Source organism: Sciurus carolinensis, chromosome 11 (genome assembly GCF_902686445.1).
Source record: "Sciurus carolinensis chromosome 11, mSciCar1.2, whole genome shotgun sequence".
Lineage (NCBI taxonomy): Eukaryota > Metazoa > Chordata > Mammalia > Rodentia > Sciuridae > Sciurus > Sciurus carolinensis.
The window spans coordinates 9,921,388-9,947,618 of NC_062223.1; the positions used below are offsets into that span (position 1 = coordinate 9,921,388).

Below are 26,231 nucleotides of genomic sequence, written 5' to 3' on the forward strand. Positions count from 1 at the left end.
CGGGCGGCGGGGTGGGGCGGGGCGGGGCGGGGCGGGGCGGGGCGGGGCGGGGCGGGGCGGGGCGGGGCGGGGCGGGGCGGGGCGGGGCGGCGGAGGTTTGGGGAATGAGTCCCCTGAGTTGGGCTGGCGGGCCCGCGGCCCCGGCAGGCGGCGATGTCTGAGCAGAAGGGGATTCCGTTAATAATTTCGCTCAGGAGCGCGAGGGAGCGGCTGAACCAGCAGTTGAGGCGGCTGAGCAAGGCCCTCAGTCACGGATCCTCCGGCCTGGCCCATATCCACGGGCATTCGCCGCTGGAGCTGGGCTACAAGAGGGCGCAGGTGCGGCGAGAGAAAGTGAAAATGTGGGTGCCCTGGAACGGGCTCATCGTGATTGGAAAGAGGGTGGAGCTCCTGGGCAGAAACACGCAGAAGCCTAGAATGTGGGACCCAAAGGCTGATTCTGAGTACTGGCGGCCGGAAAGTGTGGGGAAGACCGTCTTGAAAGAGAAGGCAGGGAGTCAGGGAAGGACGGGCAGTGCCGCGACTGCGTTACAGGATTCTGCGGGTTTGGGGCCAGACAGCTCAAGGGAGAGTTGGGGAAAGCAAGACGTCAAAGGCAAAATCGGGGCCGAATCTAAGCCTGCAGGGATGACCGGAGAGTCTAGGAAAGGATCTGCGTCTGAAGAGAGGTCCAAGTCTACTGGGGATAGAGTAGGGACTAGTGGAGAGGACTTGAGATCCAGAGAAAATCAGTTGCAGCAGAACAAGGGGCACAGGTTGAGTGGGGAGGAGCTGGTGTACAGGGGAGAGAAGCGGGGGTCCGGTGGAGAGAACCCGGTGTACAGGGGAGAGAAGCGGGGGTCCGGTGGAGAGAACCCAGTGTACAGTAGAGAGAAGCGGGGGTCCAGTGGAGAGAAGCGAAGATCCAGTAGAGAGAAACTGAAGTCCAGCGGAGAGAAACTAAGGACTGATGGAGAGGATTCGAGATCCATTAGCGATAAACTGGGGTCAAGTGAGGAGAAACTGGAATCTACTGGAGAAAAACTGAGAAGTGAAGAGAACATTGAAAGAGTGATAGAAATTCCTGGTGATGAAAGAGGGCTAGGATTTACAGATGAGGAGATGGAAATTCCTTCTGAAAGTATAAAAGGGACAGATAAAGAACTGGAAGGGATTGAGGAAGGGGTGGAAGCTGAGGGGGATAACTTACGTGAAGTAAAGGATATTACTGGTGAATTCATTTCCATGGAAGAGAAAAACGTTACAGGTGAAGGTCCCAGTGGATGAGGCAGATGCAGGATTGCAATGAAGGAAGGAGACATGCAGGTAGGGGAACTACTGAAAGTCAAAGAGGAGAAGGTAGACCCATGCACAACATTATTCAGAAGGTTGTGGGAATGGAGCAGAGCTGTTGGGCCAGTACCAGTGGATGGAAAAAAAAAAATTGTAAAGAGGGAAATGAGAACATTCTGAGGAGAAAGGAGATTTGGTAATAGTAGAAGAAAGTTGGAGTTGGGGTTCTTAAATCGCTCTTTGAGAAGTGACCTTAGGATGGGCTGGAAGGATTTCATCTGACACACAATTAGGGAGATAACATGCAGGGGTGGCCTGATGGGAATTGCAGCAGGGAAAAGGGTAGATATTGGGGGCTGTGGAAGAAGAAGCAGGCCTGGAGTAAGAAAAGTGAACTCGGATCCTGAAGAAGGAGAGGCTCCAAAGTGACAAAAGCAAGGGAAGAGGAGATGAGCAAATTAAGTGGAAAAAAGCCCAAAAAGTAAGAAGCCATATCCCATAATGGTGGTTTTGTTTGTTGGTTTCAAATTTACTTCCTTCACTACTCCTGTACTGACCACTCCCATGAAGCCAGTTTTACCATCTAATGTGACAGACCTCTTGCAGTGTCCTGCACATCTGGATCAAACTCATCTGCATGGATGTTGCATTCAGAATAATGGCTGGGCTGCACTGTTGCACCTTCATTAGCAGGGTCACCATGTCCACAGGTCACCATGTCCACAGGTTGCCCCCGCCTCCACCCATTTGGATTGGTTCAATTATTTGAACCTGCTTTTTGTTTCTATCTTTGACTTTTAATTATTCATCTAATCACATGGACTTTTCCACAGCTCCCCCCGGTGTCTCCTTAAGGGTCTTCTTTTTATATGTTGTACCCCCTCTGCCCTCATCCTGAGGAGGAGAGAAGGTCCTCTGAATGTCTAATGTGAAGACTTCAGTGTTAAGACCAAGTCTTAATTTGGTCTGTTGGGTTATTTGTCTCTTGGGCAGGAATGTAAGAGGTGGCTAAAAGCAGTAGATAGGAGGAAAGGAATACTTTACCATCTTTTCTCCTCTATGCACTTTAAAAAGTCTGCCAAATTTCTGAGTAGAAACTTTATTGTATCCTAATAAGCACAAATATCATAACACAAGCATCTAATAGCTGGTGTAATTGGTTATATTTTCTATTTACCCTTGGGTAATTTGCCCCAAAGACTCCAGTATATCTATAAACCCTTTTTTGTTGTTGTTGTTCATGTAGTCTAACCTAATAGAAAATCTATCAAGTTCTTATTTCCCCATCTCTCCTCTTCCTCCTCCTCTTCCTTTCTCATCTCTCCTGGCCCACCCTCTCCTTTCTTTCCTGCCTTCTCCCTTCCTTCCTTCCTTCAAAATGTTTAAATTAAAATGTTTATTTTAATTCTTTATTCTGGTCAACTGTATAGTCTAATGGCTTCCAAAAAAGTGACCATGGAAGGTAAACTTTGTGATACTGTATCTGTCTGAAAATACTGATTCTTGTCTCATATTTGATAGATAGTTTAGCTAGTTATAGGATTCTAGATTGGAAATATTTTTTCCCATAGAATTTTAACTTCTAACACTGTCTTCTAACTTCCAAGTGTTGCTATTCAAGAGTTGTTTTATTCTTTTTATTTATTTACTTATTTTTTGGTACTGGGGGTTGAACCCAGGGGTGCTTTACCACTGACCTACATTCCCCAGCCTTTAAAAATTAAAAAAAAAATTTAAGACAAGGTCTTGCTAAGTTATTGAGGGCCTTGCTAATTTGCTGAGACTGGCCTTGAACTTGAGATCCTCCTGAGTCACTGGGATTACAGGCATGTGCCATTGCATCTGGCTGTTTTTGTTTTGACTATATGGATATATTACTCTTTTCCATATAAATTACCTGTTTGCCATCACTTCATGGCTCAACCTATATCCTCATTCCATTTTCTGTGATTCTACTAAAAGGTGTTGGAACTTGAATTGTAGCTCTTATCTTTTTACCTTTCTTTTTGTTCTACTCTTTGGTCAAGTTCATTAACCTTATCCTTTCTATTGAATTTTTGAATTTTAATGCTTAAAATTTTAATTGTTGTCACTGCTTCTATTATGTGTGTGTGCATATAGCATTCTGCTTTTGTTTTTTTAAAAACACTTTTTTAATTGTTGAAAGTCTTCTATTTTATTGACCTTCATGTGGTGCTGAATAGTTAGCATATTTTATTCCTGTGTGAGAATAGTTAGCATATTTTATTGACTTACATGTAGTGCCTCATACGTGCTACCCCTGAGCCCCAGCTCGGCCCCTCTGCTCTTGTTTTGTGTATGTATTCTCTTAGCTTTCTTAGGGAGGAAGGGAGAAGAAAATGAGCTGATAGAGCCTGTTAGGTCTGACTGCAGGAACTACATTTTTCCTGTTTTTGTTTTTCTTCTGCTTTTCACACCGTTTCCCCTGATTTTGCCTCCCCCTGTGTTCCTTTTTTGAGTGTGTGTATGTTGTTGGAGATTTTCTTCAATAGCTTATCATTCTTTTAACAGTTTTTCTTTTCATGTCTGATACTGAGACACTAAGCAGAGGAAATGGAAGCTGTTTGCACAGAGAGGGCGTGTTGATTGGTGGACTTCGCTCTATTGTGGGTGACTGGGGCAAGCAGAAGTTTTTTTCTGGGTACCTCCAATGTCAGAATGTGTAGATCATATGTTGTAGGGACTGCGTGATTTCTCCAGAGAACCTCCAGTCGCCTGCATGGGGGACACTCACGGGGCCCACGATGTTGAGCCTGTAGTGACAGGAGAGACGGAGCTGGGCTGTGAGCCAGCATTCGACTTTCATATTTTCTCCCAGTCTTTATGTTCTCAGCTTAATGCTATAAAAAGCTGGGGAGGGGATTTGTGAATTTAACTTTTTTTTTGGTACTGGGAGTTGAATCCAGTGTCAATCACTGAGCCACATCCCATCCCTTTTTATTTTTTTGAGACAGGGTCTCACTTACTTGCTGAGGTTGGCCTCAAACTTGCAATCCTCATGCCTCAGCCTCCTGAGTCACTGGGATTACAGGCATGCACCACCGTGTCTGAATTTAACTGCTTTATATACAAACTTCTAAACAGTTTTCCTGCTTCCAGTTCCATGTCCTTCTTCTTCCATCAGAGGTGTCTGATTTCTCCAGTTCCTGAACATTGGTGAGGGATGACTGTTACATTTTTTGTATACATTCTCCTCTTTAGGTATTTGAGTTCCAGCCTCTTTACTGGGCTAAGTTAGTTCCAATCTAATTTTCAAAAACTTGTTGACATCTCTAATCCACCTCATCGCTGTATGGGTTTATATCATTTTTATTCCTTTATTTTCATCTAAGTGGGGTTTGGAGATAAATGCATATTTGTATTCAGTCTGTCACACAGTATCCCTAATATTCCTCTTGAGGCACTTTTATTCCTCTTTATGAATTTTCCTGTGTGAGAATAGTTAGCATAGTAAACAAGTCACTGTACTACTGTGATAGGGTCTCACTAGGTTACCTAGGGCCTCCCTAAATTGCTGAGGCTGGCTTTGAACTTGCAGTCCTCCAGCCTCAGCCTCCTGAGCCACTGGGATTACACGCATGGGGAACCATGCTTGGTTGTTGTTTTATGAGACTGGGTCTCACTATGTCGCACAACCTAGAGACACCCTCTGCTGGCCTCCAGTGTCTGCGCTTGAGATATCTTCAACCTCATTCTCCCCAGTAGCTGAAACTATAGGCATGCCAGCATAGTAAGCTTTTGAAAGTTTTAATTTATATAGAAAAATAGAAAGATTAAAACAATGAAGCCAGAAGCAGTGACACATACCTGTAATCCCAGCAGCTTGAGAGGCTGAGGCAGGAGAATCACAAGTTTGAGGCCAGCCTCAGCAACTGAGTGAGACCATGTCTCAAAATGAAAAATAAAAAGGGTTGGTGATATAACTAGGTGGTAAAGTGCCCCTGGGTTCAATTCCCACTACCCAAACCAAAAAAAACTTCTTTTTCTTGGCTCAGGATATACTCAGGGTTTACTAGTTGGATGAGATTGTTAAGATAGATTTAATTATTTACTTATTTATTATTTATTTATGTGCTGGGGTGCAACCCAGGGCCTTGCTTGCCTGCTAAACACACTGCACCACAGAGGTACCCCCAGCTCCTGTTAACTCTTTTAATCTTTACAAGTCTCCCTCTAGTCTTGTTTTTCACAGCTTTGACTTTTTTTTAGGAATTCAAGCAATTTTTTTTTCTCTCTTGGTGCCAGGGATTGAGTATGTCCAGGGCTTGCATATAACTAGGTAAATGCTCTACCACTGAGCTACACCACCATATCCTCTTCCCTTTAAAAAAAAAAAAAAATTGTATAGGGTCTCCCTAGGTTGCCCAGGCTGACCTTGAACTTGTGATCGTCCTACCTCAGCCTCCTGAGAAGCTGGGATTACAGGCATGCAACCCCATGCCCAGCCCAGGCCAGCTTTCTTACAGATGTTCCACCTTCTGGATGTATCTGATTGGGTTCTGAGGATGCCTGTGGTCCTGTCTTCTGCCTGCTGTCATTCCTGTAGTTTTGCAACTGAAAGTTGGAGCTCAGGATCCTGGTTTCTCTTTCTCTGTCACTCTCTTCCAGTTTCCTCCTGGAGTTGTTTGTTCCTAGAATGCAGACTCTGTGGGGGCCGCAGCAAGTGTCTATGGGGACCTGCGCTGACCTGCTGAATAAGCAGCACATAGTAGGCACTCAGCATGGATTTGTGGAATGAATGAGTCCATCGCATTCAGTGGCTTTACCAGTCTCGGTACCATTTAACATCTACTGAAAAAAATCACAGTAGCAATTTACCCTGTTTCTTAGAATACTTCTTGTTGTTGGAGACCTCAAAGCCTGAAAACGTCTTTATTCCACACTTGAACTCGAGGTTTGTCCAGCGCAGGGTTTGCCCTCTGCAGTCTGAAGGCGCTCTTTGTCTTCTTCCTTCCAGCACAGCCATTGGGAGTCCAGATCTATTTTTATGCCAGAACCCGTTGCAGGGCCAGCCTTTCTGTGGATGTGGCCTCTTATTTTCTCTCCATCTGCACTCTTTCTGCTTCTTCCTTGATCAGAAGCTGAATGCTTTCTCCTTCAGTTCCCATAGGCGGACAATAGGGATGTTCGGAGTGGGCGGAGTTGTAAAGATAAGCTCCAGACAGCTCAAGCCTAGTAGCGGGATCTTTTTGATAAATGATAATGAAAGCTAATATTTCCTAAATTCTTGTCATAATCAGAGTAATGTAATAGGTACCTTGCTAAAACACTTGACCTGTTCTTTATCCTTTAATCCTTCCTACAGCTCTTTCCACCAACTAGAAACTGCAAGAGCCAGGCCATCCCAGGAGAGCCTTACCCCCCAGTGCCACACTGAAAAGCTCTCTGTTGAACTGCTGCCCCCATTCCTTCTAGACCAGCCCAGAACTCAGTTTCCCAGGCTCCTACAGCAAGCTCTGCTGTGCCGCCTGGAGTCACAAACTTCCATTCATTTGGTGAATGGTTTGTGGCAAGTTTTTAAGAACACAAATGCTAAAAAATAAATGTTTATTTCCTTTCCCAGATCTGTGCCTCCCTGAGATCATTGCTTGCAGCCTCCTTTCTTGACTCGTCAGGAATTGTCCTCTCGCCTGAGTCCTGCATGGACACAAGGTCAAAGTTCAGGCAGTTCACCGTGTGTGAAAACCTCTCAGACTGGCACGTTGTACAAATTATGATCCAAATGATCAGATGTCTGTTCTTTGTCTGGATGACATTTTCACCTGGGAAATCATGTGTTCCACCGAAGCCACAGAAATACAAGTGAAGGTCAAAGCTCTGTGACAAACGCCAGCCACCTTGTGAGTGCATATTTTTAACTATCTAGGTAGCTAGAGTTTTAAGTATAACATCTTTTTTATGCTAAAATTAGCCAAAATGCACACATTCCAGGGAGTTGAGAGCTTTTGAGTGACTTTTTTTTGGGGGGAGGGGTACCGGGTATAGAACCCAGGGGCATTTTACCACTGAGATACATCCCCAGCCCTTTTTTATTTTTATATTGAGACAGGGCCTCACTAAACGGCCCAGCCTGGCCTTAAACTTGTGATCCCCTGCCTTAGCCTCCCGAGTTCTTGCTGGGATTACAGGCGAGCACTGGGGCACCTGGCTCTTTTGAGTGATTTTTAGGGACTTTTGTTATCCTGTTTTTTATTTGTATATTCCCAAAGATCCCTATTTCTTGTAACAGGATATATTAAAAGTGAGTTTTTTTTTGGCTTTGTTACACTGCCTTTATTCATTCATTCAGCAAACACCAAGAATTCACTGTGTGCCAGCTAGAAATTTTTTAAAAAACGTGTAAGGCAGCTGGGTGTGGTGGCGCATGCCTGTAATCTCAGTGACTTGGAGGGCTGGGGCAAGAAGATCGAGAGTTCAAAGTCAGCCTCAGCAATTTAGTGAGGCCCTAAGCAACTCAGCGAGACCCTGTGTCTAAATAAAATATAAAAAAGGGCTGGGAATATGTCTCAGTGGTTTAGCAACCCTGGGTTCAATCCCTCGTACAAAACAAAAAAAGTAAGGCCAGGTGCTTGCCCTTGGCCTCCTGTCTCTTGTGTGGCAGATGTCTTAGCAAGTTGACTCCAGGACGTCCTGAGATGGGTGGAAAGGCACTGTGCACTGGGTACGGAGAGGTGCAGGGCTGGTTAGGGGACGATCAGAGAAGGCTTCATGGCGGAGATCATTATTTTGGTCTGGATTTAGAAGGGTGAGATGTGGTCAAAGAGTGACATAGAGGACAAACAAGGTTAGCAGAAGGAACAGTGTTGTGAGGTTTGGTGACAGTAAGCAGCATGGCTTTCAGGAAGGCAGGGACAGGGTGGGGTGTGGCTGAGGCATAAAAATGTTATAGAGACTGGTAGGATGAGAGCCTGGGCAGAGCCTTGATTAGAGAATTAGACTTTGCTCTGTGGGTGACAGGGAGAATGCACTGTAAGCCAAGAGATGGACTCACCTGGGAGCAGCTGGTTTCCCCAGGTCGCTCAGGAAAGCAGGAGGTATGATCACTGGGACGATTGTGATTGCTCAGGGTGGAGAGGGTGAGGTCATGCACAGATAGATGTGAGACTTCTGGAAGTCTTATTGAGCTGGACTGGCCGACCGGTAACGGACAGATGGGGAAGGGGATGCCACACTCACTGACAGCAGTGGCTGCCGTGACCACTGAGTGCTTCCTCCACAGAAAGCATGTGTGCAGCATCTCGTTTGATCCCACATCACCCTGTGCATTTTATAAGGGAGGAAGTTGGAGCCCAGAGTGGTCCACCCTATGACATAGCCAGGATGTGGTGGTAGTAAGTGGAGTGAGGATTTGGACAGAGGGAATGGGCATCCTAGCTTCTCCGTCTTCCTGGAGTACCAGTGCCAAATGTTGGGGAGGTGAATCAGTTAATAAAAGGTGGATCCCGGCCTGAAACCTGCTAGAGCCACTTACTGTTCCAAAGAGTGGGGTCAGATTCCTGTGTGCCATATCAGGTCCTAGGTGTATTGTGTTTGGCTCATAGAGTATTTTTAAAAATATTTATTTACTTATTTTTGGTCCTAGGGACTGAACCCAGGGTTACTTTACCACTGAGTTACATCCCTATTCCTTTTTTCTTTCTTTTAATTTGAAGACAGGGCCTCGCTAATTTGCTGAGGCTGGCATTGAACTTGTGATCCTCCTGCCTCAGACTCCTGAGTAGGATTATAGGCCAGTGCACCCAGCTCATACAGTATTTTAATGCTGCTTTTAGAACGAATTTCTAACTTTTAAAAATGTGGCGATTCATGTTAAAAAATCAGTTTCTGGGGCTGGGGTCATCATGGCTCAGTGACAGAGTATTTGCCTAGCATGCATGAGGCACTGGGTTCAATTCTCAGCACCACATACAAATAAATAAAGATCCATTGACAACTGGATTAAAAAAACCAAACAAACTCAGTTTCTGACTTCCTGGAGAATGAGGAGCTCCCGATATACTGGCACCGCATGGCAGCCAGATTGTGTCCTTCCATTGGGACCTGTGCTCCCCCATCTGCCCAAACCCCACCAGCTGCCTGGGGCTTCTGCCCACCTCACAGGCCCAGAGCTGGGCTCCACCATGATCCGTACCACTCAGCTGGGGTTAGACGCCAGGCTGTCCTTTAACCCGTCAAGCCCAAGACTCCATAGATGGCCAGACACCCATTCCAAGTTTTAGGGAATATAAGGTAAAAGCAGCCATGTGTTTTTCTTTGTTTGCTTTTTGCCTTCGTGCTGTGGGAACTGAGAAAAGTTCAGTACCCACCCGTGCTTGAGTGCCCAGGGCAGCAGGAGGGTTATACTGTGGTTCCTGTAGGACAGAGGTGAGTAGCTGAAGTTCTTGAAACCAGCACAGGTTAAAATGCCCACAAACAGCACCACAGAAAATGGGAAAAGCCGTGACCTATCACTAGTACGCAAAGTGTGTCGCGATATTTTTTGTTTAATTTGTTTTGAATGAACCATTCTCTTGGATTTTGAGCCATTACTTTAGATGTGTTATAAAGAAGTGTTTGGGGATCTGTGTGTGTGTGTGTGTGTGTGTGTGTGTGTGTGCAAGCGCATGCCCACGTGGGACAGTGCTTAAATACGTGGGGTGTCGGGAGGCACGATTTATATAGCTTGGAATTTTCTGTAGATGCTCAGTTCCAGAAAAACAGTGTCAACAGTTCTTCCTCTTTTACATACACAGCACACAGGCTCTAAAATAAATATTTCAAACTAAGAGCAATGTAACAGGGTTTAATACCAGATGGCATTAGAAGAGAGAGAGGGGAAGGAGGGAGAAAGTCCAGGAAATATCTCCTTTAGAGAGTTTTGTGATTTATTAAAGATGGAAAATGTGGTTCTGTGCCACTAAGTTAAATTGTAAGGCTTGGACTGACAGTTGGGCATTTGTCAAAAATATTTTGTTAATAATTATTTTAAGATGTAACAGTAATGTCCCATGGCTGTGGTCAATTTAGAGGGTTCGTCTGCAGTCTGTAATCTGCCATCAGAGGCAAGAAGTCCCCTGACACCAGAGTGCCTGAGATTGACTCCTGTTTGTTCTCTGCCCTCCGCTGACAGTTTCCCATCTTGCCCGGCTTCCTGCCGCAGGCACTGGAGGAAGGGAGCCACTGTTGCTGGCCATGAAGTTTTCCAAAGTCACCGGGCATGATTCTGGGGTGGCCACTGAGTCTCAGAGCCTCATTGTCTATTTTGCAAGGGTCACTGCTCCCGTCAGACCACACTGCCCCAACTCGTGAGAGGCCAGCCCTGCAAGATTTCCCCTGGGAATGAGAATTAATCACACAAAGTTCCTGTTGCACATCAATTTGGTCCTGGGTGTCATTTCCACTCAGATTACGTGGATCTTGTGAGGCCACGCTCTGCTGCTCCCTGGACTCTGACCACTGCCTGGCACCTTCTCCTTCCTCCTCAGAGACATCCTTCCCTGCCAAGAGCAGGCCTAGGGTGGGACCTGGACATAGGCTGGGCCCATTTCCTCTGTTCTCAGATTGTTTCTCAACAGGTGCTGACTCAAGAAGCTGGGGGTGAGAGGAGCACAGGCAAGGTCTGATCCTGAACTTGGTTACAGTCCCCTAACAGCTGACCTTTTGTCTCAGTCATATTATAATTTCATTTTTGTACTGTTGCTGAAAAACCTGCATTCCCCATAAGATCTGGCCAAATTCATGGCAAAGTTCTACTACTTATTCATTCATTTAACAAATATTTATTAAGCACCTATTATTTGTCAGGTACCATTCCAGGTGTCAGTATTATTAAAACAGAGAGCAAAACTGATGAATGGCCCTATTCTCTTGGAGCTCACATTGTTACAGAAAGAGAAAAGCTCAATGAGTAGTACGTTCTAAGAAATTTGAAGAAAAATTTGTAATCCTAGTGACTCAGGAGGCAGAGGCAGGAGGATCATATTTGAGGCCAACCTCAGCAACTTAGTGAGGCCCAGGCAACTTAAGAAGACCCCATCTCAAAAACAAAAAAAGGGGTCAGGGCTGGGGATGTGGCTCAGTGGTTAAGCATCCCAGTACCAAAAGAAAAGAGAGAAATTTGAAGAAAAATCAAGCAGGGTAAAGGAGAGAGAACAATCATGGAGAGCTGGACTGCTCTTCAGAAAGCTTTTCTGATGGGGAGACTTGAAGCTGAGGGAGAAGGAGGTGAGGGGAGGCCAGGGAGCTGTCTGGGTGAGTCCTTTCCAGGCAGGGCAGGGGGAGGGCGGAGCCTCCAGTGGGTGTGGTCACGGCCTAGTGAGTGGCAGCTGCTGATTGGCCTGCGGTCCCCAGTGGTCCTCGTCTGCACATGGTGGGCTTATCGGGACCAACCAGTGAAATCATTCACGTGAAAACATCTGTGTAGACACCACGCCCTGCAGGGAGGCCATTCTCTTTATGTTGACTTGGCCAAGGGTTTGTAAAGTGGTTAAATCATCGATTATTAGTAACTGGAATTATTATATTACAGTTCTGCCCCTTCGTTTCTTGCTGTTGAGGCGAGTTTCACCTAACGTAATTAACCATTATCATATGCTACACTTCAGTGGCATTTGTTCCATTCACTGTGTTGTCCAGACACTACCTCATCACGGCTGCTCTTTTATTTATTTCTTGTTATTTATTTATTTACCTCCTATTGCTGGGTTGGCACTCAGGGCCCACTGCATCTAAGCAGGCATTCTGCCACTGCCCCCCTATTTTTCAGTATAAATTTATGCTGTCACTCCTGAAACCAGATGTTCCCCGTATCTGCTTTGTTCTTTCCATTTCTGTCTGGCCTGCACCAGCTCCTGTGATTCCTCCTTGTCCTTATTCAACAGGTATTTATCAAGGGCTGGGGTGTGGCTCGAGGTAGTGTGCTTGCCTAGCATGCCAAGGCCCTAGGTTTGATCCCCCCCTCAAAAGGTATTTATCAAGCATCGACTATTCAGTAGGCATGATGCTAGATAGGTCCTAGGACTACAGCGGTGACAATGAAAAATGGGTCCCTGTGTTCAGGGGGTTTAGAACCGAACGGACAGGAAATTAAATTATGATGCATGCTTGTAAGAAAAAAAATGTCGTGAATATTGTGTTGAAAACATTCGTGTGCGCTGGGAATGGGGGTACGCTTGCCCAGCATGTGCGAGGCCCTGCGTTGGGTCCCCAGCACTTCAAAAAGAAAAAAATATAGCGAAGTTATTAGAGCTGCCAGAACGGAGCTGCCACACAATTGTGCTCCCATGGCAAGAGACTGGGGACGCGAGTCGGATCTGCTGGGGCAGAAGCGGGCGTAGCGAGGTGGAAGCAGCAGCGTCTCACTCTAGCGCTCCTGAGCACGACGCGAGCAAGCACGGGTAGTGTTACCGTCGTGCCCGTTTTACAGACGTGGAAACGGAGGTTCAGCCGGCCCGGCCTTTCTAAGGCCACCTAGCGGGTTGTATCTAACGCGCCGCTTTAACCAGCTGTCCGGTGGAGCGGAAGGGCCTCTTGTCCAACAGAGGGCAGTGGCGCACCGGACGGGGCAGGAGGCCGGCGGCGCTCCAGCAGAGGGCGCCGCGCCGCCGCCCCGACGGCCGGCTCGGGCTCCCGGGTCTGCGCCCAGCGCCGCGGGCTCCTCTGCACTGCTGCGTGCTTGTTTTCTTAAATGCTTGTTCCTTAATCAAACTGTGGGGTAACAAGTCAGAGCAGCCACCCGAGTGACCCGCAGCTGTGAGCCAGTGACCACCGACACTGGCCCCTCCCCGACCAGCGGCGTGCCACGCATCCTGCCCGCTGTCCTGGCGGCCGCACGTCGCTCATGTAGGCGCAGCCTGGAGTTTCTTCAGGCGGGATGACCTGGCAGCAGCGCACCCCACCCACAGCTGGTTTCGCTTTCCTAATGCTGTTAAAAGTGCCCTCTAACTGGAGTGGGGTGGCGGAACAGGTTCAGCATCTTACTTTTTTATGTGCTCATTTAAGATTTCTTTGGTTAGTCTCCTTCCCTCTCCCTCAGGAGAATGCCCAGAATGCCCTCTTTGGCCTTTGCCCAAAGTCCAGGTTCTAACAGCTTTCCACTGTGGTTTCATTTTAACCGTAAACCCTACTTTTGGAATAATTACTTTATAATTTTCTGAAAAGATCCAATTTGATACGGGGCCATCGTGGGTGAAGTTGAGTTCGTTTACTGCTAACCTGCCTCTTTTTGAAAGGAGAGGTTGCTTTGGGGAAAATAGAAATGGAAATTGTGACTGGAGAGATCACTTTGGACATTTGTTTGAAGCGCTGCTTTAATCAATTCAATGAACTCAGGTATCTGGGGAATCCAGCCAGAGGAGAGAATGGGGGACATGGAGGCCCCGGTGAAATTGCTGAGCTGCACATGGCAGAGAATGGCCTCTTCTCAGAGCTGTCCTGTGGGCAACCACATAGCTTCTGTTTTCCAGGACAGCATGCACTTCTGGGACAGAAAACACAGCCCTTTGTCAGATCACGCCACCAATTCTCAGTTCTGAAAATGTGATCACAAAAGAGTCTGTCAGCAGCCATAGGCATTATTTCCTTAAGAATGACCTGACCTAGGCAGCAGGGAAGAGCTGGGTCCAGAGATCCCTATGCTGCTCGAAAGAATCCCACTTCCCCTCTTCCCTTGTAATGCAAATCCTTTGATAATAATTACTTGTATTTGTAAAACCTCAAAGGATTTTTGATGCATCAAGGGCAGAAATTGGTTGTCTCCCATTTTGTGGTTTAGGTGGCAAACTTCTTATTTGGCTATTAAAAAAATCAAAGATGAGAAGAAAATGGGATGTATGGTGGAGATCATTCTAGAATAAAAATATTCTTCACTGAGGCAAACACATTGGAGACTTACTTATAAAAATGGTCTCTGGGGGCTGGGGCTGGGGCTCAGAGGCAGAGCGCTTGCCTAGCATGTGTGAGGCACTGGGTTCGATCCTTAGCAGCACATAAAAAATAAACAAATAAAGGCATGCTGTCCATCTACAAGTACAAGAAAAAAAAATTTTTTTTAAATGGTCTCTGGGTGGGCACTGTAGTGCATGCCTATAATCCTAGCAGCTCAGGAGGTGGAGGCAGGAAAATTGAGAGTCGAAAGCCAGCCTCAGCAAAAGCAAGATGCTAAGCAACTTGGTGAGACTCTTTCTCTAAATAAACATACAAAAAGGGGGATGTGGCTAAGTGGTTAAGTGCCCCTGAGTTCAATCCCCAGTACCAAAAAAAAAAAAAAGTCTCAGCTTTACTGTAGATTCATGCTTGGGCTCACTTAAATACAGAGCTCTTCCGGAACATTTAGTAGGAGGAAGGACAGAAAAACTGGAGGTACCAGTGGAAAATCAGTCTTATATGAAAATCAAGGGTCTGGGGCTGGGGAGATAGCTCAGTCGGTAGAGTGCTTGCCTTGTAAGCACAAGGTCCTGAGTTCGATCCCCAGCACCCAAAAAAAAAAAAAGAAAAAAAGAAAAAACAGAAAATCAAGGGTCTGATTACCCAGTAAGAAAGATGAGGGGCTGGGGAGATAGCTCAGTCAGTAGAGTGCTTGCCTTACAAGCACAAAGCCCTGGGTTCGATCCCCAGCACCCAAAAAAAAAAAAAAAAAAAAAAAAAAAAAAAAAGAAAGATGAGTCTTCAGGGCTTGGGTTGTAGATCAGTGGTAGAGTGCGTGGTCAGTTAATGCAAGGCTTAGCAGGCATGAGATGAACCTTCCATTTAGAAAAATCTGACCTCGTGCAGACCTTGATAGAGGCAGATGCAAAAAGCCAGATATATCCATGCTGGTCTGTTAATCCCACAGAAGCTCAGAGAGGCAGGCCTGTGTCTTTCACAGCTTGTCACTGTTGTACATCCTTGTCAATAAGAAAACACTCCCTCAACATCCCATCAACAAGTCTGTTGGTCGTATTTGGTGTGTATAAGGAGAACAATGTGTCCATTCATGACCCGAGCTGGCACCGAGTCAGAACCCTGTGCTCCTTGCTTCTCTCACCTCAGAAGATCGAAGAAGAGAGAAAGTGAAAGTTTCATGTGCCCAGAGGAAAACAGATGCTGCAGAGATGAGCTTTAAAAGAAGAAAGAGGGCTGAGGACATAGCTCAGCTGGTAGAGTGCTTGCCTCCCATGCACAAGGCCCTGGGTTCAATCCCCAGCACCATAAAAGACAGAAAAGAAAGGAAGATGGCCATGCTGCTCTGGGAGTTTGATCCCGTTGAGACTGCATCTGCTGTCATCCAGTTTCTAGCTCCTCTGTTCCTCAGCCCCTCTCCCCGCCCAGCTCCGAAGGCCATTCTTCCCATTTGGATATGGGCTCTCACATTTCAGGACACCTTCTTCCTGAGTCCTCCTATGCACCTGCCAAAGGTGGGAAATGGAGGTGATACTCTCCGGGTGATGATAGGCTCTGTGAAGGAAACTGCCACCCCTAGGCTCTACTTAGTGATGTCTCAAGGAGCCCTGGGAGGTGCCACTTGGGCCCTGATTCAGCTGGGAGGAGATAGCACAGATTCTAGATGCCTATCTAGTGAAGCTAAGTTACCCTGGCCAAAGACTTGTCTGTGTCTCAGCTGGTCTGGGGATAGGAGAGCAGGACTGGGAATTTTTTTTTTTTTTTTTTTTTTTTTTTGTACTATGGATTGAACCCAGGGGTGCTTCACCACTAACCACTGAGCCACATCCCCAGCCCTTTTTATTTTTTTATTTTGAGACAGGTTCTCACTAAGTTGCTCAGGTCCTTGAAAAGTTGCTAAGACTGGCTTTGAATTTGCGATCCTCCTGCCTCAGTCTCCACAGTTGCTGGGATTACAGGTGTATGCCATAATACCTGGTTAAGGGACTGGGAACTTTTGCACCATGAATCCTTGGCATGTTATGATGGTTTTCCCAAGCCACATAACCAGTATACATAGGATTGGAGCTTCTCTTTGTTCAGATTCTGTCCTCAAAAGCATAGGAAAACCAGTGAGAACAATAGAGACAGAAAACAGAAGCTCACATGGGAGGCTCAGGTTATTGGGGCAGGTGCCAGAAGTCCTGGGATGTTCAGTGGGTGGCTGTTGACTAAGGAGTCTGCTGGAGGCATGAGGAGGGACATTGAGCATGCTGGTCATTGAGAAGTTCCCTCTGAGTACTCTAATCCTGGAGAGAAAGGAATCCAGGGCTTAAGTCAGAGGATATGGAGTTGGCCTAATTGTAAGGTTGTCTGTCTGTTTAATTAACAGATAGTTCTGTGGTGAGGGACAACAAGGTTACACATAGCCCTGAATATTAGCAACATTGTCCTGGGGCTCTGGAAAAACTGGTGGCCAAGTGTTCACCTGAAGACTCATTCTGTCTTGGTCTCCAGGCTGGCACGGATCGGGGATAAAGGAAACTATGGAAGTGACATCCAAATATTGGTTCTGAAAAACCAACGGACTGGAGCAGGTGTGCACCACGAGATCCAGCCATGGCCTAAGGAAGTCACAGATGTGCCACCTCGCCCTGCCCTTCGGTTCCTTGTGGGGCCCTGGAGGTGATGGGGGACTCGCAGCCACATGTGGGACAGCGCTGCTGACTGGGTGTTCCTGCACCAGACTTACCCTGTCAGCAAGACACTGCATGTAGCATTCGTTTGCCAAATTGTGGCACATTATGCAAATCTCTTCTAAGCTCAATTAAATTGTTTAGAAATATTGTAGACAGGAAAAGCTAGAAATGCCTATAACAAACCATGATTACTGAGATTAGAGTGCTTTGAACTTGAGCATTAGAGAACCTTGTGAACTTGTAGGATTAACCAGGACAAGTGCCCATCTCTTCCAAGAAGTATACAAGTTTGTAAAGAGTAACAGCACTGGCGAGAGGTATTTGGGCAATCTGGGAGCAGTTGAAGAAGGGAAGGAAGGAAAGAGCTCAGAAATCAGAACACATCTCCCAGTACCGAGAGTTGTTTTCCCCTGCACTAAACACTGGAGGTGGAACTGTCTGGGTCAGTTACCTGGGTAGAAGAACAAGCTGCCAGGAAGAAGCCATGGGGTGAATGCCCCTGGCGGCCTCTTTGATTTCAAAGGCGAAATAGTTGAACCCCAGACCTCACTGTAAGATGTGAAGCGTCACTCCAAATTTATAAGCTCATTAAACTAGTATTTTTGACTGTCTACATGTTTGACTTTACAGAAAATACACAGAATGCTTCCAGCCACACCTAAGCCTTCTTAAACCACTTAGCTGACAGTTTTTTCTTCTAATTACTCAAGTGAGCGTCTCTGTTATTTATGAAGTTTGTGGAAGGCAGGGCAGGAGGGATTTGTGGTTTGGTACCCTTGGCAGTGTAGAGGGATCAAGTGCAGTCCATCTTTTGAAATCAATTTAACTGTCAGACTATCAGAGACTGCCAGGGTTGAAGACCATTCCCTTAAAAAATAAAATCAGGTGACTGATTTGCTCTAGCTGAGGGGCCAGAGAAAGGGCTTTTGAGTTCATTTGCATTTCTTCACTGACGTTTTGGCTGGCTGGTTCACCCAAGAGCTCCCCCTCCCCATTTTTCCTTTTTTTTTTCTTTCCTTCCTCCGATGCTGGTCAGTCAATGAGATAATAGTCATCAGATCTGACCACATCCAGGAGCATGCAGCCCGCATCATCACACGGGTCCACTCACAGGTCCCCACTGACCGAGTTTCCATCCACTGACCTGGGACGGCACCCAAGAAAAGGGATGCTGCTGATGCAGTGGATTGTGGTCCTCTTGGTGGGAGTTGTGCTCCTGACCTGACATCAACAATCTTATCTCCAGAAATAGGTTAGGTGGTGGCTCCGCCACTGTGCCTGCTCATCACCTCCAGGGTGACTGTGTATCTCCAGCCTCTGTTCCGGGAACTAATAATAGAAGGAATAAAAAGTCTGTTTCCTCTGATGTGCTTTTATGAGATGTTTTCAAAGATGAGGTGGCAGGGAAATGGTTAAACTGCTCACTTGTGCAGGAAGGCGTCAGGGTGACAGGGCAGGGAAGCCCCACCTTCTGGGAGAGGACAGCCAGGTACTAGGGACATCAAGGCAGCCTCAAGCCTTGTAACCTAGATGCCATATGCTTTTCAGGTGATGATGCGTGGCTGCTGCAGGCAGGAGTGTGGTCACAGGGCAACTGTGGCTTGGGCAGGCAGCCCTCTGCACAAGGGCTCTCCTGGGCGATGGCTCGTCACTGAACCCGTGATAGTCAGGGACTGTTAGAGGGCTCCTTTGCCCTGAACCACTCTGCTCACATGGGTGGAAAAGAAGTTGGATTTCTTATGAGAAGGAGAGGATGGCTGTGTGCCCCAGAGGGGAACCACTGTCCCCATGCAGGTTACTCTGTCATAGCAGAGCCTCAGGGACAGAGGCTTGTAAGATGATGTCAGGAGGGAGAAGGGTGCAGAAGGAGACTCTGGGCTAGCCCAGAAGCCCACTGGGAGTTTATTAAGCCTGCTGAGAGGATCCTGGTGGTAATCGAAGTGAGGACAGGAGGTAGTAGAAGCAGAGAGATTTTAAGGATGGCACTGTGGCTCTTGACCCTAGAGGAGGAGACATTTAATCATACTAATGAATTCAACCAGTGGAAAGCCAACAGAACATTCATTTGGTAGCCAGAAGATGTTCTTAGAAAAAACTATGAACTGCCACACTGGGACCAACAGAGGCCTGGCAGTCAGCACATTAAGAAGGTGGCACATTCCTGTAAGCCCAGTGACTCAAGAGGCTGAGGGAGGAGGACCTCAAGTTCAAGGCCAGATTCCACAACTTAGCAGGACCCTGTCTCAAACTAGGGGTATCTCATTGGTAAAGCACCCTCTGGGTTCAATCTGCAGTACAAAGAAAAAAACATGAAAAACTTTCTTTGGCTCCACATGGGGGGCAGGGCAGCAAACTGGACCAATACCTCATTTTTTTTTTAAGGGGATGGTCCTTGGCTCTGGAGGTCTCTGATAGCCTGACAGTTTAGACTGATTCCAAAAGATGGACCAAACTCGGCCCCTCTGCACTGCCAAGAGCACAGCAAGTTTTGTAGCTACAAACACATCCTTGCCCTTGAGGTCAAGCGACTCTTCTTATTGTGCATGTGTGTACCATTAGATTGTCTTCTGAGCATTTTGGGACTTTATGTTGGCCAAGTCAACAGCCAACACCTTCAGCCAACACCTTGGTTCCACCCAGGCCCTCATCTGGGAGGATGAGGACCCCTGCTCCCACCCCTGCTTTTCCAAGTGACCCTTCCTCCCTACCATGGCCCAGCTAGCACACCTGGGAGGCACATGTGTACATGTGTGTGTGCATGCAAAGGCACCTGTGTGTTTGCACGTGTGTGGAGGGGTGGGAGATGGGAGAATTCTCTGCAGCGATCGCCACCAGTTTCTGCTTTAGGCTGAGACAAAGTGAAGCAAGAGTGACACCATGTGCCAAGAATAAGAGCTAGTGTGGTATCAGGTGTTTTCACTCCTTGGTTCAGAGGACCAGAGAGAAAGGGTTAGTTCGGCCTGTAGCGCTCACCTCCTTAAGGGAGCCGGGAGCCTCTGTCATGATCCCACTCTGCTCCTTCCCAAGAAGGGATCGGCTGTCTGGGATCTGGATGCAGAAGTGAGGTTTTGCATAGATTTTTTTTTTTTTTTTTAACTAAAAATCAAGGTGAGGGGCCGGGGTTGTGGCTCAGTGGTAGAGCGCTTGCCTAGCATGTGTAAGGCACTGGGTTTGGTTCTCAGCACTGCATATAAATACATAAATAAAGGTCCATCAACAATTAAAATATGTATTAAAAATAAAAATAAATAAAAATCAAGGTGAAAAGTTAGAACATGTTGTAGGACCCAGGTTGCCACTCTATCCCTATAGCTGCCCTTCAGCTTCCTCTGGAGAAGGGTCATGCCCCATGGCCTCGAAGCCCGTGGAAGACTGACCAGCTCTCTGTGGGTCTGCTCCTGGGGCAGGGTTCCTGCTGCCCCAAGTCCAGCCGGTAAAGCCCAAGGTGGGAACTACAGGCGTGTTCCTGTGGGGCAGAGGATTCCATGGGCTGTCTGGACAGAATCCACCCATGCGGGCCAGATGTGCACATGCTGCCCCTGGGGAGCAATAGGGCCGGGCTGCCATCTGCCCTCCACCAGTCTTTGTTGTGAGTTTGGACCCTGCGAGATCTTTCCCTTCCTGGAGGACAAGGCAGGGAATTGGTTTGTTTGCCCAGATGCCACCAGTTGGAGGACTGCGGCAGGCACGGGGTGTCTTCAGGGCACAATACCATGCCCAGTCCCACCTAACATCTCCATTCCTCATCCCGGAGTGCTATAATCAGCAGGTCGATTCAAAACTGGGAGGGTTGGGAAACCCCTTGGGCAGGAGATTTCGAAACGATTCGGATTTGAAAACACAGTGGGCGGGGCTCTAAGGATCGAGGGAGGCAGGAAAACTGTCTGGACACCCCGCTGGGTAGCGGGGAGACAGAAGAGCCCAGTGGAGGGGCAGCAGTGCAGCCGCCAGGACCCAAGTGCCAGGCGTTCCTTGACTGCCTGTCTCCACTCGATCAACTCGAACACCCGTGCCTTTCCACTCCCCAGACGAAACCATGCGCCATGGTGCGCAGGCTAGGGCATGTCAGCGCCAGCAGGCGGGAGACCCATCCCAAGCTCCCACAGGAGAGCGGGGAGGGAGGAGCCGGGGGTTAGCAGGAGTATTAGGAGAAAAACTTGGTTATGTTGGATAATTCAGAGGTGGGATCATCGAAGGAGAGGGGGACAAAGACGCTCTGGAGCCCACAGCCTTGGTGGCCCTGATGGGAAAGGGCAGCTCCTCCTTAGCACTCGGTCCTCCCTGTGCTTGAGCTGACCTGGCATCCAGGAACTCCTGGTGGGAGGGTCCAGTGACATGAAGGGCATAGAGGTACATGCTGGCTCCAGAGCCAGAGCCGTGGACCCGAGAAGGAGCGGGAGGCGGAGGAAGGAGGAGAGAGAGAGGATTACAAGGATCCTGAAAATGGAAGGATGGGAGTAAGACAGCAGGAAAAGTGGGGAGGGGCGTCCTGGAAGGAGCAAAGGGAAGAAGAGCGAAGATTCTGTCTCTCATTGAAGGATGTGAGTGGCGCAGTGGAGAAGGAGCCTCCAAACATGGCCAGGACCTGGACAGCTCGTCCTGATACATGCAGTGGCTCATCCAGGTGGATGGAGAAAGCAGTTCTCTTTGAAGATGTTTGGGACCATACAGTGTGAAAACCCAGAGTGGACTGTAAGAACCAGCTGGCTGGCAGTGGACAGGAGGGGGCTTATGAGTCATGTGCAGGTGTACCTGCCTCGTGCAGGGTGGGGACCCATCTAACTGGAATCACCGCCCAGCCTCTCCCAGTCTCCTTAGATGACAAGCTTTGGCATCCTTGGTCCACCCAACTCAGCCCCCAGGCATTTTGCCAAAACATCAGTAAACAAGTGCAGGTGAGGGAGGTCACAGGTCTCTGCATTTTGTAGTGTTTTCTCCTACCAGTGACCAGCAAGTGACTAACCAGGAATTTCTCCACAGGGGCTTTATTTGTTTATGTTTTTGTTTCTTTGTTTTGGTATTGGGGATTGAACCTAGGGACACTCTACCACTGAGTTACTACACTCCCATCCCTTTTTATTTTTTTTATTATGAGACAGGATCTCACTAAATTGCTGAGGGTAGCCTCTAATTTGTGATCCTCCTGCCTCAGTCTCCCAAGTTGCTGGGATTTGCTACTATGCCCAGCTTAACAGGGGCTTTATATTCTTTCCTCAGAGAACAGACAGAAGGTGGCCCAAAGCCTTCTCTGAGCTCAGAGTAGGTTTATTTTTATATTCTATTACTATAGATCAGGAAACCAAAGTTTGTCTGAACCATGTGAGAAAACTGTCTCCTGCCTTCAGCATGACCAGTGCCCTCAACAGCCAATGTAAACTCACTGGCAGAAGCTGGTCCTCTTTCTTGCCCAAGTTAAATCAGAAATGAATGTTATTAACTACTATATCCAACATTTTAAAGGGATTTATACTTTCCAAAGCAACTCATTGTCTTGTATAATCCGCACAGTAATCCCATGTCACTGTTATTCCTCTTTAAAGGCATTAACTTCCAGGAAGGTATTTTCCTTAGGGCCAACTGGTTGACCTCAGATTCAAACTCGCAGGCCCTGACTCCAGGTCCTTTGTGCTTTCCATACAATGTCATGCCCCTCCCCAAGGTTTTAAAGTAACATCAAGGTCCCATCTCCCCTCACTTCTTTTTAACTTTTTTTATTTTGTGGTGCTGGGGATTGAACCTGGGGCCTGGTGCATGCTAGGCCAACACTCTGCCCCTGAGCCTCATACCCAGCCACACACATCTCACCTCACTTTGGTGACCATCCAATCGAGAAGAATCCTTTACATCTCAAAAGCAATACGAGAACCTTATAGAAAAGTTTAAAATATAGAAAAAATGCAGAATAAAATAAAATCCCACCATTGACAATAACAGCATTGTAAAGCCGGTGGCGTGTAGACTTCCATAACTTGTACGACGCACACGTGGACTTACTTTGATTACAAAAATGGTGGATGCACCTACCCCATGATACTCCTTGGAACTTGCCTCTTAATGTATTACAAGCATTTTCCTGAAATGCTTTTATAACATCATATTCAGTGAGTATATATATTTTATTATAATTTTTAAAGTACTTTAAAGTCAAATATTTAGGTTGCTCCTACTTTTCCAAAATTATAGCAACCAGCTTCATTGTAGATTTTTGTTTATAGGTAAATTGCATCTAATCTTCATTTCTTTGATTGTTAAGGAAGTTGAGTATTTTTCAGATGATTTTCATCCCTTGAAGCTCTTTCATGAATAGCTAACCCTATTCATGGTCAGTTGTCGGTGGTGTGTGTCTTATTGTTCTTATGGATATGTGAGAACTCTATTCCCCTCCCCACTAGGGGAGGATCTTACTCAATACTCAACTGCCGTCTTGCTCAGCTCAAGAGTTCTTCACATGGCAAAAACACATGTCAGTGTCCCCTCTTGGTGACCCACTTTGCATCAGTGCGCATGTCGATCGCCATCACTCTTCCAGCCTAGACCCTGGCTGTTTGCCTTTTCTCTCTCCTCCTCCTCTTAATCCAGCAGACTTTTCTTTTCGTTTTGTGGTCCTGGTGATTGAACCCAGGGGCGCTCTACCATTGCGCTACACCCTCAGCCCATTTTATTTTTTATTTTGAGACGGGATCTTGGTAAATTGCCCAGGGTCTTCTTATACTTGAGAGCCTTCTGCTTCAATCCGTTGGGATTACAGGTTAGCTGCTACCATGCCCAGCTCTTTTCTGTTTTGAAACAGGGTCTCACTCAATTGCCCAAGCTGGCTTCCAAATTCCTCTGGGCACAGTGGTATATGCCTGTAGTCTCAATGACTCAGGAGGCTGAAGCAGGAGGATTGCAAGTTCAAGGCCAGCTTCAGAAGCTTAGTGAGGTCGTAAGCAACTTAGCAAGACTGCCTCAAAATAAAAAAGCACTGGGGATGTGGCTCAGTGGTCAGTGGTTAAGTGCCCCCGCTCCTGGGTTCAATCTCTAAAAAAAAAAAAAGATGAAAGAAGGAAAGAAATTCCAGACCCTACAAATGCAGTCTCGACCTTTCTGCCCTGATTTCCAGAACCTTCATCCCCTCCTGCTCCCTCTGACAGCGCCTGCTGCCTGGAGAGTTATGGCATACCCCCAGAGTCCCTGCTTCAGGAAACCCTGACATGAACCCCGTAGAACTCTGGGAGAACAATGGAAGAGAAGAGATGCGGGGAGTTTTAGCATGAGCCTGCCATGGCAAGAACAGAGACCCTCCTCAAGTTTCTGAGCAAGGACCTTAGCAGCAGGGCACACTGGCACCGGCAGCTGGTCGCCCGCCTGCCCTCCTTCTCCCGAGTCCCAGGCAGGTCCACTCCTTTGCCCTGTTATTACCGCTGGCAGGTCATTTGTGCAGCTGGCAGGAGGAACTCAAGTCCTTCCAGTTCTCCTGGTCTCCTTCAGCAACTCATCCGCTGCTGCGCGTGGGGAGGGGGAGGCGCCCGGGCCTGTTACCTGGAGTCCCCAGAGGCAGAGGAGACAGGGAGGGGGCCGGGCGGGAGCCGGCTGGACTGGCCGAGCAGCGGAGGTGAGGACAGGATGACTGTAGGGTGGAGGTCAGGGTATGTCCTGGGTGGGTACTGGGAGTCCATGTCAGAGCTCTGGTGGCTTTGGAATGTCCCACCCCACTCTGGATCCCCTTCGCTCTGCTCTCTCGCCCCTTCTCCAGGTTTGGAGTGTTTAAAAGACAGCATAGTTGCAACTTTAGCTGGAACAAACATACCTGGCATTCTGTGGAGGAGCCAGACACTAGCACCCTGGTCCCCATGAGGCCTTGGCTTTGCCCTGTAGTTGAGTCTTGGGGTGTCCACTCTCCTTTCTCCTATTTCCACACTTTGGGGAAGACAGTGTGATGTCCAAGAGAGAGCACCCACATTCTGCTCAGTGACCTTGGTTGTTTCCTAACCTCTTCAGTTCTGACTGTCCCTGTCTATAAAGTGACAGTAACATAGCAACCCCTCAGCGTTGTTGGAAGTTTCAAGGAGAGTCCATCGAACACACCAGATGGACAGGAGGTAGCACTCAGCCCTGCTCATGTTTCTTCCTTCTTTTTTCCTCGTCTCTGTCAACATGGGGTGACCTTTGGGGCCTTAAGAGATATCTGGTCTCGGCTGGAGTATCTGGCAGGTCAGTCCTGGGCCTCAGGTCGAGCCAGTCCCTCTTCTCTTCTCAACGTTGGTGAGTCCTGCATTGGCTGGAGCCATGTTTGCTCCCCTACCAGAGTGAACTTCTGGAACGAGGTCATCTTGTTCAGCCTGGCACCCCCAAAACCTCCACACGGTGCCTGGCACATCGTAGGCGCTCAGTGTCCAGAGAACAAATGCAGATCTCCCATTCCACAGTCGCTGGGGATGTGAGAGGCAGGGCCCAGACCCTGGAGTCCTGCAGACCTCAGATCAGTCTGGCTTCATCATTCACTAGCGCTGCGTGACCTTGAACAGGATGGTCAATCTTCCTGAGCCTCAATTTCTTTGTCTAAAAATAGACAAGATAATAGCTACCTCCTTGGGTGTTTGTAGGAAAAGCGATGACATCACAGAGAAGCCAGCACGCGGCTGCTGGCGCGTAGTAGGAGCTCAAAGGATGCAAGCGATGATTAGCTGTGGTGACAGGAATGTTTACATGTGTGCCTAAGGCAAAGCCTGACTCCAGGGACTCTTGGATTTTTATAAGTGACACGTGGTCTCTCTCATTGTCCCGGGAGCCTCTCTGTGTGGACCTACACCCCACATGCTGTTCCATGAGATGGAACATGCTGCCATGACACTGACAGGCAGTGTCACCTAGCAGCCCAGATGTGAAGTGGCACTCGCATGCCATGGTTTCCTCCCTGGGTGGGAGGTGGCACATCACCACCCCTCAGGTCCTCAGGCAGCCTGCGTTTGAGACTTCGGTACAATGACGGTGACCTGGCTCCCACCCCACCCCCATCTGAGTACACTCTGAGATTCCTGATTTGTGTTTTATTCTACTTTAAAGGACTGGGGAGGAGTATATGCACCATTTTACAGCAGTCCCCCTTATCCCAGGTCTCAGTTGCCCAAGGTTAGCCACGGTCTGAAAATGCTACATGGAAACTTCCATATTTGGGGAGGGGGTGCACAGTCACACGCTCTCACGGTATGCTGTTGCAGTTGTCGTATTTGATTGTCGATGCTGTTAATCTCTAACTGTCCTCACTTACAAACTTCATCATAGGTCTCTGTGATAGGAGAGCATAGTACTGCATAGGGTTCAGTATTCTCCGTGGTTCAGGGGTCCACTGGGTTTGGGACATAGCCCCTGAGGACAAGGGGGGACAACTGTGTATAGTGTGAAATTAAGAACACGCGAACA

At 47.6% G+C, this 26,231-nt stretch overlaps 1 protein-coding gene across 5 annotated transcripts in view; it reads left to right on the plus strand.

Moving 5' to 3' along the window:
* Nucleotides 1-95: 95 nt before the first annotated feature.
* Nucleotides 96-26,231, plus strand: part of LOC124959988 (uncharacterized) — a 35,052-nt gene continuing 8,916 nt past the window's right edge. Inside the window, exons 1-3 of one of the 5 annotated variants that reach the window (XR_007104015.1) lie at nt 96-318; nt 6,857-7,133; nt 16,648-18,156. Coding sequence is in view for 4 of the 5 variants with exons in the window: in XM_047518498.1 (XP_047374454.1) it covers nt 154-1,266 (1,113 nt within the window). In the remaining variant the exon portion in view is untranslated. Of the gene's footprint in view, nt 1,754-6,598; nt 6,734-6,856; nt 7,134-16,647; nt 18,157-26,231 lie in introns of those variants that run through there. The other 4 variants (XM_047518498.1, XM_047518499.1, XM_047518501.1 and 1 more) reach the window with 4 other exon arrangements.